Source organism: Lithobates pipiens, unplaced genomic scaffold, assembly GCF_037356315.1.
Source record: "Lithobates pipiens isolate NorthernLeopardFrog02 unplaced genomic scaffold, aLitPip1_a1.2 Scaffold_13, whole genome shotgun sequence".
NCBI lineage: Eukaryota > Metazoa > Chordata > Amphibia > Anura > Ranidae > Lithobates > Lithobates pipiens.
Window position 1 is genome coordinate 232173110 of NW_027507718.1, and position 15686 is coordinate 232188795.

A 15686-nucleotide genomic window follows, 5' to 3' on the forward strand; every position below is an offset into this window, starting at 1 on the left:
AGGTGACGTGGCAAGTGGCAATCCGCAATGTGTGGCAGGCAACGTGGCAAGTGACAATCCGCAATGTGTGGCAGGTGACGTGGCAAGTGACAATCCCCAATGTGTGGCAGGTGACGTGGCAAGTGGCAATCCGCAATGTGGGTCAGGCAACTTGGCAAGTGACAATCCGCAATGTGTGGCAGGTGACGTGGCAAGTGGCAATCCGCAATGTGTGGCAGGCTACGTGGCAATCCGCATCTGGTGGCAGGCGACGTGGCAAGTGACAATCCGCAATGTGTGGCAGGTGACGTGGCAAGTCACAATCCGCAATGTGTGGCAGGTGACGTGGCAAGTGACAATCCCCAATGTGTGGCAGGTGACGTGGCAATCCGCAATGTGGGTCAGGCAACTTGGCAAGTGACAATCCGCAATGTGTGGCAGGTGACGTGGCAAGTGGCAATCCGCAATGTGTGGCAGGCTACGTGGCAATCCGCATCTGGTGGCAGGCGACGTGGCAAGTGACAATCCGCAATGTGTGGCAGGTGACATGGCAAGTGGCAATCTGCAATGTGTGGCAGGCTACGTGACAAGTGACAATCCGCAATGTGTGGCAGGTGACGTGGCAAGTAACAATCCGCATTTGGTGACAAGTGACAATCCACATTTGGTGGCAGGCGACATGGCAAGTGACATCCTCAGGGCTCCCACTGATTCTGCATTATGGTGAGTTGAACCATTTAATTTTATATTACAATGTATTAATAGAAATAATGCGCTTCAATCATCCTGACACCATAACAACCATGGTGATTGAAGCGCCAATACCAGCCATTTCCCATATAAATTGCCCCCCAAAAAACATATTTTATAGCAGTGCCCCTCCCGAGATTAGACTCTGGATCCGCCCCTGCATAGTCGATGCTTTAACCACTTCAGTTCCGGAAGATTTGGCTGCTCAATGACCAGGCCATTTTTTGCGATATGGCACTCCGCTGCTTTAACTGACAATTGCGCAGTCGTGCGACGTTGTACCCATAAATAATTAACGTCCTTTTTCCCCATAGAAATGGAGCTTTCTTTTGGTGGTATTTGATCACCTCTGCGTTTTTAATTTTTTGCGCTATAAATAAAAAAAGAGCGACAATTTAGAAAAAAATCCACAATATTTTGTACTTTTTGCTATAATAAATATCCCGATTTTTTTTAAAAAAAAAGCGAATTTTTTCCTCAGTTAAGGCTGATGTGTATTCTTCATATTTTTGGTAATAAAAATCCCAATAAGCATATATTTATTGGTTTATGCAAAAGTGTGTACAAAATAGGAGAAAGATTTATGGCATTTTTATTAATATACTTTTTTTTACTAGCAATGTCGGTGATCTGCGATTTTTATCGTGACTGCGACATTATTTAGCGGACAGATCGGACACTTTTGACACATTTTTGGGATCATTGACAATTATACAGCGGTCAGTGCTATAAAAATGCATGGATTACTGTGTAAATGTCACTGGCTGGAAAGGGGTTAACTGCGGGGAGATCAAGGGGCTAACTACGTTCTCTAGTGTGTGTTCTAACTGTGGGGGGGGGGGGGGGCTGACTAGAGGAAATGACAGATCATTGATCCTAGCTAGCAGGAACTCACGATCTGTCTCTCTCTCTTCTTCTCTCCTCACAGAACAGGGATTGGTGTGTTTACACACACATGTCCCTGTTCTGGCTCTCGTGCCTGTGATCACGTGTGGCCGTCGGTCATCATGTCGGCCGGCAACGCGCATCGGCACCCCCGCAGTACAGTGGGCACGCACGACGGTTCGGGGGATCGGGCCGACCTGCCGCAGTATAATGATGGTGGATGGTCGGTAAGTGGTTAAAAAAGTTAACAGGTTACCAGTTTAGAGTTACATAGGACACTGGTGCTTAAATTATTGTTCTTGTGCTGACTTTCATGGCCGTTAGCTCGCATATGTGGTGTGATCTCTATTTACAGATGCGTGCTTCGTAACCATCATATATATGTTTGCATTTGCGCATGAGCACAGGGAGACAGGGGGGCTTTAACTTTTTTTATTTCATTTACATTTATTTTTTTACACTGCCCCCAGTGACAGAGAGACCCCAGAGTTCTCCTGTGCCCTCAAAAGCATCTGATCAAACCGAGATCTGTTTATTTAAAAAATATTGTGACAAAAAACTACAACTTCAAAAAACTCTTATTAAATACCTTGGACTGTCTACTTTCTAAAATTGGGTCATTTGGGGGGTATTTGTCAATTTTAATATATATATATATATATATATATATACACACACACACACACAGTCCCTTGAAAAAGTATTCACACCCCTTGACATTTTCCACATTTTGTCATGTTACAACCAAAAACATAAATGTATTTGATTGGGATTTTATGTGATAGAACACAAAGTGGCACATAATTGTGGAGTGGAAGGAAAATAATAAATCATTTTCAACATTTTTTACAAATAAATATCTGAAAAGTGTGGTGTGCATTTGTATTCAGCCCCCTTTACTCTGATACCCCTAACCAAAATCTAGTGGAACCAATTGCCTTCAAAAGTCACCTAATTAGTAAATAGAGTCACACCTGTGTGTAATTTAGTCTCAGTATAAATGCAGCTGTTCTGTGAATACCACAGAGATTTGTTAGAGAACCTTAGTGAACAAACAGCATCATGAAGGCCATGGAACACACCAGATAGGCCAGGGATAAAGTTGTGGAGAAGTTTAATGCAGGGTTAGGTTATAAAAAAAATATCTCAAGTTTTGAACATTTAATGGAGCACTGTTCAATCCATCATCTAAAAATGGAAAATATGGCACAACTGCAAACCTACCAAGACATGGCCGTCCACCTAAACTGACAGGCCGAGCAAGAACATCATTAATTAGAGCCAAGAGACCTATAAAAACTCTGAGGGAGCTGCAGAGATCCACAGCTCAGGTTGGAGAATCTGTCCACAGGATAACTAGTATTCGTGTGCTCCACAAATCTGGCCTTTATGGAAGAGGGGAAAGAAGAAAGCCATTGTTGAAAGAAGTCCCATTTGCAGTATGCAAGAAGCCATGTGGGGGACACAGCAAACATATGGAAGAAGGTGCTCTGGTCAGATGAGACCAAAATTAAACCTTTTGGCCTAAAAGCAAAACACTATGTGTGGTGGAAAACGAAAACTGCAAATCACCCTGAACACGCCATCCCCACCGCGAATCATGTTGGTGGAAGCATCATGTTGTGGGGATGCTTTTCTGCAGCAGGGACAGGGAAGCTGATCACAGTTGATGGGAAGATAGATGGAGTCAAATACTGGGCAAAACCTTTTAGAGCCTGCAATAGATTTGAGAGTGGGACAACGGTTCACCTTCCAGCAGGACAACAACCCTAAACATACTGCCAGAGCTACAATGGAATGGCTTAGATCAAAAGATGTGTTAGAATGGCCCAGTCAAAGTCCAGACCTAAATCCCATTGAATGGCAAGACTTGAAAATTTCTGTTCACAGACGTTCTCCGTTCAGTCTGACAGAGCTTGAGTTATGCAAAGAAGAATGGGCAAAAATGTCACTCTCTAGTAGGGATGAGCTTCGTGTTCGAGTCGAACGTACGTTCGACTCGAACATCGGCTGTTCGCCCGTTCGGCGAATTCCGAACGTTATGGGCCGTTCGCGCCAAATTCGCGTGGCGCTCACGGCCCACAATGCACTGCGTCATCGCAGTGCATTGCTGGCTCATGATTGGCCAAGCATGCACTGTGACCCCGCATGCTTGGCCAATCACAGCGCCAGCAGCGAGGAGAGCCATGATTGGCCACAGGCAGGATGCCTGTGGCCAATCATAGCTCAGGCTGTGTAGTACACGCCCCACACTATATAAGGCCGCCAGCGCGGCGGCCTTGTGTAGTGTGTTGGCGTCTGAAGCAGTTAGTGGGTGTTCTGTGTACCTTCAACACAGTACACATCGATCGTTATCGGACGATTTTTGATCTTGCTCTTCTGTAGTGGTTGTTGTCTGCTTGCCCTGACCGCAGTATACACCGCTATATTCCCCTCATCTATATAGCTAGGGATCTATCTTTTATAATAGAGCTTGCAGTCAGTAGTGTTAGGAGCTTGTGCGTGCTGTCTGCGTGCTCTGTACCCAGTACACACCGCTATATCCACCTACATAGCTCTTCTCTATTTGAGCCCACTTGCCATCTGCAGGAGTTATTGGAAGTTGTGTGTGCCTCCAGCACAGCACAGTATACATCTGTATATACCCCTTTATCTCTGGTGTTCTATAATAAAGGCATCTGCAGGAGTTAGTGGGTTTTTTGTGCCTCCAGCACAATATACACCTGTATCTACCCTTTATTGCTGTTCTCTAATAGAGACATCTGCAGGGCTTAGTGGGTGTTGTGTGACTCAATTACAGTATACCCCTTTATCTCTGGTGTTCTATAATAAAGGCATCTGCAGGAGTTAGTGGGTGTTGTGTGACTCCAGCACAATATACACCTGTATCTACCGTTTATTGCTGTTCTCTAATAGAGCCATCTGCAGGGCTTAGTTGGTGTTGTGTGACTCCATTACACTGCTGTTTTACCCAACTCCCTTCAGGCCATTACCATGTCTGGAAGGCCAGCAAGGAGAGGCAGACAGGCGCGAGCCGATAAAAGAGGGCAAGCAAGCTCTGTGTCTAGAGACAACAGTGCTGGTCGTGGACGCGGTGCATTGTCATCAGCACGTGGCCATGGGACACGCTTGTCCTTCTTTTCGGCAGCTGGACATATTGAACCGCAACATGCCAACGACTTAGTAGAGTGGATGACCAAGCCCTCTTCATCCTCCTCATCCTCTCTCACCCAGTCTCAGGGTACTAGCAAAGCAGCTGCCAACGCATCGTCTTCCCTCGTCTCAATGTCATCATCAGTGACTCCTTCCCTAGACCCACCACGTCCTCCTGAGGAGTCTCCTGAACTCTTTGAGCACAGTGTTGGGTACATGCTCCAGGAGGATGTCCAGTGTTTTGTAGGCTCTGATGATGACACTCAGCTAGAGGAAGGCAGTAGCGTGAATGCAGAGAGAGGGGATGCTCAAGAAGGACAGCAATCTGGCAGTCATGTTCCACAAGCTGCAGCATATTGCCAGGTTTGCTACAGCGATGAAGAGGGAGGGGATGATGAGGGCACTGACTCCACGTGGATGCCTAGGAGGAGGAGGAGGAGGAGGAGGAGAAGGCACATGTCCAATGAGGCAGGATGCCCTCCGGGGGCCAGCTTAGGGGCAGCAAACCGACTGAATCACACCGCAGAGCTCCGCCTGTGCAGGGCGCTGCCTCTGCGCGTTATTCTAAAAGTTCTTTGGTGTGGGCCTTTTTTGAGACGAGTGCATCAGATCGCACCGCTGCTATTTGCAACATATGTCTCAAGCGTATCTCGCGTGGCCAAAACATCAGCCACTTGGGCACCACATGCTTGACCAGACATATGTTGACCTGCTATGCAGCTCGTTGGCAAGCGTACCTCAAAGACCCACACCAAAGAACAAAGCGGACCTCTCCTTGCTCCTCATCAGCTGGCATCTCCAACCCCACTAGACCTTCAGTCCTCTCTGAAACCTGCTCTGAGAGGAATGAAGGTGTAGAATTAGGTGTGTCACAGCCAAGTGCTTCCGGGCACTCTGCTAGCAGTACACCCATCCGATTATAGCAGGCAAATGTCCCTGCCCCAGCTGCTGGACCGGCAAAAGAAGTTCACTCCCAGCCATCCACATGCCCAGCGGTTGAATGCTAGCTTGGCTAAATTGCTAGCACTTCAACTGCTGCCTTTTCAGTTGGTAGACTCGGCCCCCTTCTGTGAGTTTGTACAATGTGCGGTTCCTCAGTGGCAGGTCCCCAAACGCCACTTTTTCTCACGGAAGGCGATTCCAGCTCTCTACCGGCATGTGGAAGGCAATGTCTTTGCCTCGCTGGACAGGGCGGTCAGCGGTAAGGTGCATATTACCGCTGACTCATGGTCCAGCAGGCATTGACAGGGACGTTACCTGTCTTTCATGGCCCATTGGGTCACTCTTCTGGCAGCTGGGAAGGATGCAGGACAAGGTGCAGTAGTGTTGGAGGTTGTTCCGCCACCACGCCTCCAGAATGCTACTATTGGTTGTGACACACCTCTCTCCTCCACCCCCTCCTCTTCTTTTTCCTCCATGGCCTCTTCCAGTGCTCTGTCCTCAGAACCAGCGGTGCTCCGTAGGCGTTCCAGGGGCTACGCAAGTACGCAGGCAAAACGATGCCATGCCGTGCTTGCGCTGGTTTGTTTGGGGGACAGGAGCCACACTGGGGCGGATGTTTTGTCAGCTCTGCAGGGGCAGGCCGAGAGGTGGTTGACACCATGCCAGCTTAAGCCAGGAATGGTGGTTTGTGACAATGGCACCAACCTCCTCTCCGCCCTTTCGACAGGGACAACTGACCCATGTGCCCTGTGTAGCTCCCGTCCTTAACCTGGTGGTGCAGCGGTTCTTGGGCAGGTACCCCGGCTTACAGGATGTCCTGAAGCAGGCCAGGAAAGTCTATGTGCATTTCCGCCGATCATTTAATGCCTGTGCTCAGCTGGCTGAGCTCCAAAAGGAGTTGAACTTGCCCAAGAATGGCCTTATATGTGACATGCCCACCAGGTGGAACTCAACGTTGGCCATGCTGCAGCGGCTGCACACGCAGCAGAGGGCCATCAATGAGTACCTGTGCGACTACGGCACCAGGACAGGGTCAGGGGAGCTCCGTTTTTCTCACCACGTCAGTGGGCCATGATCAGGGATGCATGCACTGTCCTGTCACCGTTTGAGGAGGCCACAAGGATGGTGAGCAGTGACAGTGCATGCATCAGTGACACTGTACCTCTTGTCCACCTCTTGGAGCATACGCTGCGTGGAATAATGGACAGGGCACTTGAGGCAGAACAGAGGCAGGAAGAGGAGGACTTCCTTGCCTCTCAAGGCCCCCTTTATCCAGACAGTGTTCCTGCTGTGCCACCCATCACACAGGAAGAGGATGAGGAGGAGGAAGAGGAGGAGGAGGATGATTGTGTCAGCATGGAGGTGGAGGCTGGCACTCAGCATCAGCAGCAGCAGTCTTGTAGGGATGATTTACAGTCCCAAGAAACACGTGGACTTGTACGTGGCTGGGAGGAGGTAGCTGCGGATCATGTTGCCCTTAGTGACCCAGAGGACTCCGGACCGAATGCCTCAGCTAACCTACGCTGCATGGCCTCCCTGATCCTGCAAAGCCTGCGGAAGGTTCCTCGTATTCTTCGGATCAAGGAGAGGGACCATTACTGGCTGGCCACTCTCTTTGATCCACGGTACAAGGGTAAGGTTGCTGACCTTATCTTGCCATCGCAGAGGGAGCAGAGGATGAGACATCTTCGGGAGGCCTTGCAGAAAGGTCTGTGCAACGCGTTCCCAGAGACTGGGAGGTTACAAACTCCTGGTCCTGGACAACGTGTTGCTGAGGCATCGGTCAGAAGGAGCGGTGGAGAAGGTGGCCGTTTGACTGATGCTTTCAGACAGTTTTTTAGTCCGCAGTCCCAAGGTATGATCGGTTCCAGCAACCATCGCCAGCGTCTGATTTACATGGTGCAGGAATACCTAGGGGCAAGGTCAGACTTGGACACCTTTCCCACTGAAAATCCTCTGGCTTACTGGGTCTTGAGGATGGATCACTGGCCAGAGCTTGCACAGTATGCAATTGAGCTACTGGCCTGTCCTGCATCCAGCGTTCTTTCGGAACGCACCTTCAGTGCTGCTGGTGGCTTTGTTACCGATCACAGGGTGCGCCTGTCCACCGAATCAGTTGATCGACTGACCTTCATCAAGATGAATCAGTCTTGGATCACCCACAGCTACCAAGCACCTGAAGCTGATGTAACCGAATAATTTGTTTTGAAATATCACATCCCTTCAAGACTGCCTATGCTGATGCTGAGTGACTGTCCTGTTATGTTGATTGTCTATCCTCTTCCTCCTCCGCTGATATGTTGGAAGAACATTTCTGGTTCTGGGTGATGCCATCACCCCAATTTTTCTGCCCCTGTTTAACAGGGGCATTTAATTACAATTTTTGATGCAATGCTTTGCAGCAGGGCTAATTCCTGCAATAAAACTAGAGTATATGGGAGAGGTTGCAGTGTCGTGGCACCAGCACCAGTGCCTAAGGCCCAATTTTTCTGCCCCTGTTTAACAGGGACATGTAATTACAATTCTTGATATAATATTTCACAGGAGGGCCCGTTCCTGTGCCCACCCAGAGTAACTGTGAGGACTTATAGTGTTGTGGCACCAGCACCACAACCACCAAAGGTCAAATTTTCTACCACTGTTCAACAATGGCATGTAATTACAATTCTTGATATAATCGTTCACAGCAGGGCGCTCCAGCGCCCAGCAAGAGTCACTTTGAGGGCTTACAATGTTGTGGCAAAACCAACACCTTGTTCTGCCATTTCTGCAGAGCATATAGGGCAGGCCCCTACTTTCAAACATCCAACTTACAAACATCTCCTACTTGCAAACGGAAGGAGACAACAGCAAGTGAGATGAAAAAAGATGGACGACAAAACTAATTATACAGGGGTGATAACCCTTCCCTATGTTTTCCAAAAAGCTTAAAAATAGTTTTTTTGACTGGAGCTACACCTTAACCACTTGCCGACCGCCTCACGCCGATCTACGTCATCAGAATGGCACGGGCAGGCATAAGCACATATATGTACGTCCTTTGCCTCCCGCGGGTCGGGGGCCCGATCGGGCCCCCGCCCGGTGCCTGCGGCGGTCGGTTTTCGTTCGGGAGCGATCCCGGACGAGGGGACGGCCATTCATTCATGGCCACCCCCTCGCGATCGCTCCCGACGAATGGAAATCCCCGGTGACATCACTTCCTCTCCTGTAATGTAAACACAGGAGAGGAAGTGATGTATTCTCTCCTCCGTGTCGGTATTTTTCGTTCCGACACGGAGGAGAGCGGATCAGTGAGTTGCACCAACACATCCCACACACAGTAGAACATGCCAGGCACACTCACACCCCCCCTTTACCCCCCGATCACCCCCCCAATTACCCCTGCCCCCCAGTCACAGTGACACCAATGTCATTTTTTTTTTTTTTTTTTTTTTTTTTGCATTGGTGTCATTTGTGACTGTAATAACTGTTAGGGCAGTTAGGGTTAGCCCCCTTTAGTTCTAATGTACCCCCCTAACCCCCCCAATAAAGGTTTAACCCCGTGATCACCCCCCGTCGCCAGTGTCACTAAGGCTGGGTTCACATTGCAGCGGTTTATGAGAACGAATGTGATTCGCACCGCACTGCAGTGCAAATCACATCCGATCTCTGTGCGATTCGAGTTCAGCCATTCGCCGCACCCGCCGCACCCGCCACACCCGCCGCACCCGCCGCAAATTCGCACGGGACCCTTTTTTTGGCCCGCAGCAGAATCGGATCGCATGGGTGTTCACACCATGCGATCCGAGTTTGCAGATCGCACTGCGATATGCGAACTGATCTGGGGGTGTCAGTAACATTTCACTGACACTCCCAGCAGTTCGCATAGGGCAGTGTGAACTGCCGCCGGGAGGCATGCGATGCGGGAACCCGCCGCGGATTCGCGGCGTTTCCGCATCGCTCCAGTGTGAACCCAGCCTAATAAGCGATCATTTTTCTGATCGCCGTATTAGTGTCACAGGTGACGCTAGTTAGGCAGGTAGGTATTTAGGTTCGCCGCAGCTTTTTATAGCGCTAGGGACCCCCATATACTACCGCATAAAGCCCCCTGATTGCCCCCTAGTTAACCCTTTCACCAGTGATCACCATATAACTGTTACAGGTGACGCTGGTTGGTTAGTTATTTTTTTATAGTTTCAGGGCACCCGCCATTTATTACCTAATAAAGGTTTAACCCCCTGATCACCCGGCAGGTGTCATTTGTGACTAATAACTGTTAGGGCAGTTAGGGTTAGCCCCCTTTAGTTCTAAGGTACCCCCCTAACCCCCCCAATAAAGGTTTAACCCCGTGATCACCCCCCGTCGCCAGTGTCACTAAGGCTGGGTTCACATTGCAGCGGTTTATGAGAACGGATGTGATTCGCACCGCACTGCAGTGCAAATCACATCCGATCTCTGTGCGATTCGAGTTCAGCTATACAGATAGTATGGCTGAATTCGTGTCGCACCCGCCGCAAACTCGCACGGGACCCTTTTTTTGGTCCGCAGCAGAATCGGATCGCATGGGTGTTCACACCATGCGATCCAAGTTTGCAGATCGCACTGCGATATGCGAACTGATCTGGGGGTGTCATTAACATTTCACTGACACTCCCAGCAGTTCGCATAGGGCAGTGTGAACTGCCGCCGGGAGGCATGCGATGCGGGAACCCGCCGCGCATTCGTGGCGTTCCCGCATCGCTCCAGTGTGAACCCAGCCTAATAAGCGATCGTTTTTCTGATCGCTGTATTAGTGTCACAGGTGACGCTAGTTAGGCAGGTAGGTATTTAGGTTCGCCGCAGCTTTTTATAGCGCCAGGGACCCCCATATACTACCGCATAAAGCCCCCTGATTGCCCCCTAGTTAACCCTTTCACCAGTGATCACCATATAACTGTTACAGGTGACGCTGGTTGGTTAGTTATTTTTTTATAGTTTCAGGGCACCCGCCATTTATTACCTAGTCTCACTAGTGTACCCCTAAATTTAGGGGTGTCTACTTTCTAAAATGGGGTCATTTGGGGGGGGGGGGTTTGTGCCATCTTGGCATTTTATGGCCTTCAAAACTGTAACGCCCTTAGAAAGCCTGAAGGCGGTGCTTGGTTTTTGGGGCCCCGTACGCGGCTAGGCTCCCAAAAAGTCCCACATATGTGGTATCCCCGTACTCAGGAGAAGCAGCAGAATTTATTTTGGGGTGTCATTTCACATATGCCCATGGCATGCGTGAGCAATATATCATTTAGTGACAACTTTGTGAAAAAAAAAAAAAGTTTGTAATTTTCCCGCAACTTGTGGCAAAATATAAAATATTCCATGGACTCAACATGCCTCTCAGCAAATAGCTTGGGGTGTCTACTTTCTAAAATGGGGTCATTTGTGGGGGTTTTGTGCCATCTTGGCATTTTATGGCCTTCAAAACTGTAATAGGTAGTGAGAAGTGAACTCAAAAAATTACGCCCTTAGAAAGCCTGAAGGCGGTGCTTGGTTTTCGGGGCCCCGTACGCGGCTAGGCTCCCAAAAAGTCCCACATATGTGGTATCCCCGTACTCAGGAGAAGCAGCAGAATTTATTTTGGGGTGTCATTTCACATATGCCCATGGCATGCATGAGCAATATATCATTTAGTGACAACTTTGTGAAAAAAAAAAAAAAAAAAAAAAAGTTTGTAATTTTCCCGCAACTTGTGGCAAAATATAAAATATTCCATGGACTCAACATGCCTCTCAGCAAATAGCTTGGGGTGTCTACTTTCTAAAATGGGGTCATTTGTGGGGGTTTTGTGCCATCTTGGCATTTTATGGCCTTCAAAACTGTAATAGGTAGTGAGGCGTGAAATCAAAAATTGACGCCCTTAGAAAGCCTGAAGGCGGTGCTTGGTTTTCGGGGCCCTGTACGCGGCTAGGCTCCCAAAAAGTCCCACATATGTGGTATCCCCGTACTCAGGAGAAGCAGCAGAATTTATTTTGGGGTGTCATTTCACATACGCCCATAGCATGTGTGAGCAATATATCATTTAGTGACAACTTTGTGTAAAAAAAAAAAAAAAATTTTTTTTTTGTCATTATTCAATCGCTTGAGGCAAAAAAATAAAATATTCAATGGGCTCAACATGCCTCTTATCAATTTCCTTAGGGGGTCTACTTTCCAAAATGGGGTCATTTGGGGGGGTTTTGTACTGCCCTGTCATTTTAGCACCTCAAGAAATGAGATAGGCAGTCGTAAACTAAAAGCTGCGTAAATTCCAGAAAACGTACCTTAGTTTGTAGATGTGACAACTTTTGCGCAAACCAATAAATATACAATTATTGACTTTTTTTTTACCAAAGACATGTGGCTGAATACATTTTGTCCTAAATGTATGACTAAAATTGAGTTTATTGGATTTTTCTAATAACAAAAAGTAGAAAATATCATTTTTTTTCAAAATTTGCGGTCTTTTTACGTTTATATCGCAAAAAATAAAAATCGCAGAGGCAATCAAATACCATCAAAAGAAAGCTCTATTTGTGGGAAGAAAAGGACGCAAATTTTGTTTGGGTACAACATTGCATGACCGCGCAATTACCAGTTAAAGCAGCGCAGTGCCAAAGTGTAAAAAGACCTCTGGTCATTTACCAGCAAAATGGTCCGGTCTGAAAGTGGTTAAAAATGTACCAGTTGAAAATTACAAACAGATTCAACTTAACACAACAAACCTACACAGTCCCTGTCTTGTTTGCACCGCCTGCATACTGCTGTTCTGAGTATATAGGGCCTGGGGGCCACACGCATTTCCTTTTTTTAATATGGGTACGGGGTTCCCCTTAATATGCGTACAAGACCCAAATAGGCTGGTAATGGGCAGGGAGGGCTACCCATGCCATTTTTCTCAATGATTTTCAACCATATTGCAGGAACCAGATATAACATTAAAACCGCAAGCAGTTTTCAATTATGTTATTTCTGTTTAATGTAATTTTGTGCAGGGACTGTTCTAAACACGGGAAACACGTGGCACTTCACAGGCATACTACAGACACCCCCCAGGCACCATATTTAAAGGAATATTTCACTTTTTTTTTCACTTTAATCATCATTAAAATCAGTGCTCCCGCCAAAACGGCCATTTTTAAAAACATTTTAGGCATTGACCCATGTCCCCTGGGGCAGGAGCCAGGTCCCCAAACCCTTTTTAGGACAGTATCTTGCATATTAGCCGTTAAAATTAGCACTTTTAATTTTGAACGTTCGAGTCCCATAGACTTCAATGGGGTTCTAAAGTTTGTTCGAATTTGGGGTCCGTTCGAAAGTTCTGGTGCGAACCGAACCGGGGGGGTCTTCGGCTCATCCCTACTCTCTAGATGTGCAAAGCTGGTAGAGACATCCCCAAAAGACTTGCAGCTGTAATTGCAGCAGAAGGTGGTTCTACAAAGTAATGACTAAGGGGGGCTGAATACATGCACACACTTTCACATATTTATTTGTAAAAAATTTGAAAACTACTTATAATTTTTCTTCCAATTCACAATCATGTGTCACTTTGTTTTGGTCTATAACATAAAATCCCAATAAAATACATTTATGTTTTTGGTTGTAGCATGACAAAATGTGGAAAATTTTAAGGGGTATGAATACTTTTTCAAGGCACTGTGTATATGCAGTATGCCAAATTGTGTTGCTGCTGAGATCTATGAGTACACCACTCACTCCATATGCTACTGAAACTTCCAGGACTTTATACTGAGGATAGTTCTTAATGACATTGGCTTTTTGGGGTCATTGATCTTCTACAGAATAAATCTGGGGCCACATTTATTACAGGTGTTTATATATTTACTCAACACTTTACATATACAGGCATACCCCACTTTTAAGTACACAATGGGGTTTATTTACTAAAGCTCGAAAGTGCAAAATCAGGCTCACTTCTGCATAGAAACCAATGAGCTTCTAACCCCAGCTTGTTCAATTAAGCTTTGGTAATAAAACCTGGAAGCTCATTGGTTTCTATGCAGAAGGGAGCCTGATTTTGCACTTTCCAGCTTTAGTAAATAAACCCCATTCTGTACTTAAAAGTGGGGTATGCCTGTATATATATTGTACATTCACTTAAGTCCCTTCCCTCAAGGAGCTTACAATCTAAGGTCCCTAACTCGCATTCATACACATACTAGGGTCAATTTAGACATGAGCCAATTAACATACCAGTCCAGCATGTTAAATGGGAACCCATGCACAAAAAAAAGTGTGGGGTTCCTGCTAAAATATATACCACTCCCTTATTCCTAATGAGGGTCTGGTGTAGATGTTAAGGGGACCCCTTGCAAGAATCCCCCAGAAAACAGCGGTGTCCACCCAAATTCCATAAAAGGCCTTTTGTTTTTTTGCATGAATTTTAGGTGGGGAATCCGACACAAATATTTTTTTATAAAAGCACCGGGCCTCCCCCAGAACTCCATACCAGACCCTTATCTGAGCATGTAGCCTCGCAAGCCAGGGAATGGCTTCATTTTACATAGCTTGCCATAGCAAAAGTCAAGTTTGAAACCTTGTGCTCCTCTTCCCTCATTGTCTAAGGGGAAACCAGGAGAGAGGTACAGTGCAAAGGAGCACTTCTTTAGATCCATGTCAATTTCTTGTTCCCACAGCTGCTGGGCTGCTAGGTTGTGGGAACAGAACCAAAAAGCATCAGAGACGAGAAAAGCATTTTTCCTCTCATGTTTATCTTCTTTCCGTTTTAAGCCAAATGCTTCTGAGATGATGTGTTGCCGCATAGACAGCTACTGTTATCTACATAACTCGTACTCTGAAAGGCTTCTCTCTACTTCTAACATGAAAACATGACGCGTACATATCATAAAAAAATAAATACATATTTCGGGAATACAAATACAAATCTTCCATCGGCTTCCATTTCCTGATCGCCTAGACGACCCAAGTGAAAGTTCGCCCACCCCTCTTTTTGCTTGCAGCTCTCAGGGACACATCACAGGTCCCACAGGGCTATGAGATCATTCACAAAGCACAGTGTAGCTCGTGCATGCGCAGAGGGAAGCTGGCTGTGAAGCTACAAGGAGTGGCTTCCCTTAGTAAACACGGCGGTGCTGGGGAGCCAAAGATTGGTGAAGAACCAGCCCCGATGGGGGCGGCGATGGATGCATGGCCAGGTAAGTGTCCTTTTTTTAAAAAGTCAGCAGCTACAGTATTTGTAGCTGCTGACTTTTATTTTATTTTTTTCATACAGCCTGAAGATCTTCTTTAATCATGTTGCTCACATAATGACTAACTGATCATCCAGAATATGTGGCGGGTCAAGTATACAGGTAATATCCTGTATCCAGTTAGTGATGATGTAAGCAGCCACCATTTTGGTTGGTAAACACAAGGCAAAATCCTACTTTATGTGGAAAAAAGGTATATAATTTATACTACTGATTTAATAAGTGGGTAAGGCTCATTGCAACCACGTGTCCTATAAACAAATATACATTTTGAAATCCATTTTGCAACATCTAAACCAATCGTGAAAACATTCCAGCAATATTTCATTCGGGGCCTGGCAAGTTTATTAATGCATTTACATGTGCTTTTTTGCAGCTACCAGCCGTATACCCACTGAAGTATCCAAAGAGACACAGACAGAACACAGCACTAGTAAAATTAATGCAACAAGTCCACATGCATCTACCACTAATTACACCAGCAGTACGGGTAAGGAATATTGCATAGACATTTGCCTTATCGACAGTAAATAACAGGAGGGCACAACATCAATCATACTGTTATTTGTAAAAAAAAATCCCTCCTGGCATTTAGCTGTTAACCTCCCTGGCGGTATGATTATTTCATATTTTAGGTGCTGAAAGCGGTACAATTATTTTGCATGAAAATTTGGCGTTTTATATTGTAGTCCTGTAATTCTTAGGAATAAATCACTTAAATCTGTTCAAACAAGAGTCTAGCAGACATCCCGGGTATGA

At 46.6% G+C, this 15686-nt stretch overlaps 1 protein-coding gene across 2 annotated transcripts in view; it reads left to right on the top strand.

The window, feature by feature from the left end:
* The window catches only part of CIST1 (colon, intestine and stomach enriched 1), a 97742-nt gene that overhangs the window by 51113 nt on the left and 30943 nt on the right, over positions 1-15686 (top strand). For both annotated transcript variants that reach the window (XM_077476330.1, XM_077476329.1), the window contains one exon: positions 15304-15417. In XM_077476330.1, the coding sequence (XP_077332456.1) occupies positions 15304-15417 (114 nt within the window). The remainder of the gene's footprint in view (positions 1-15303; positions 15418-15686) is intronic.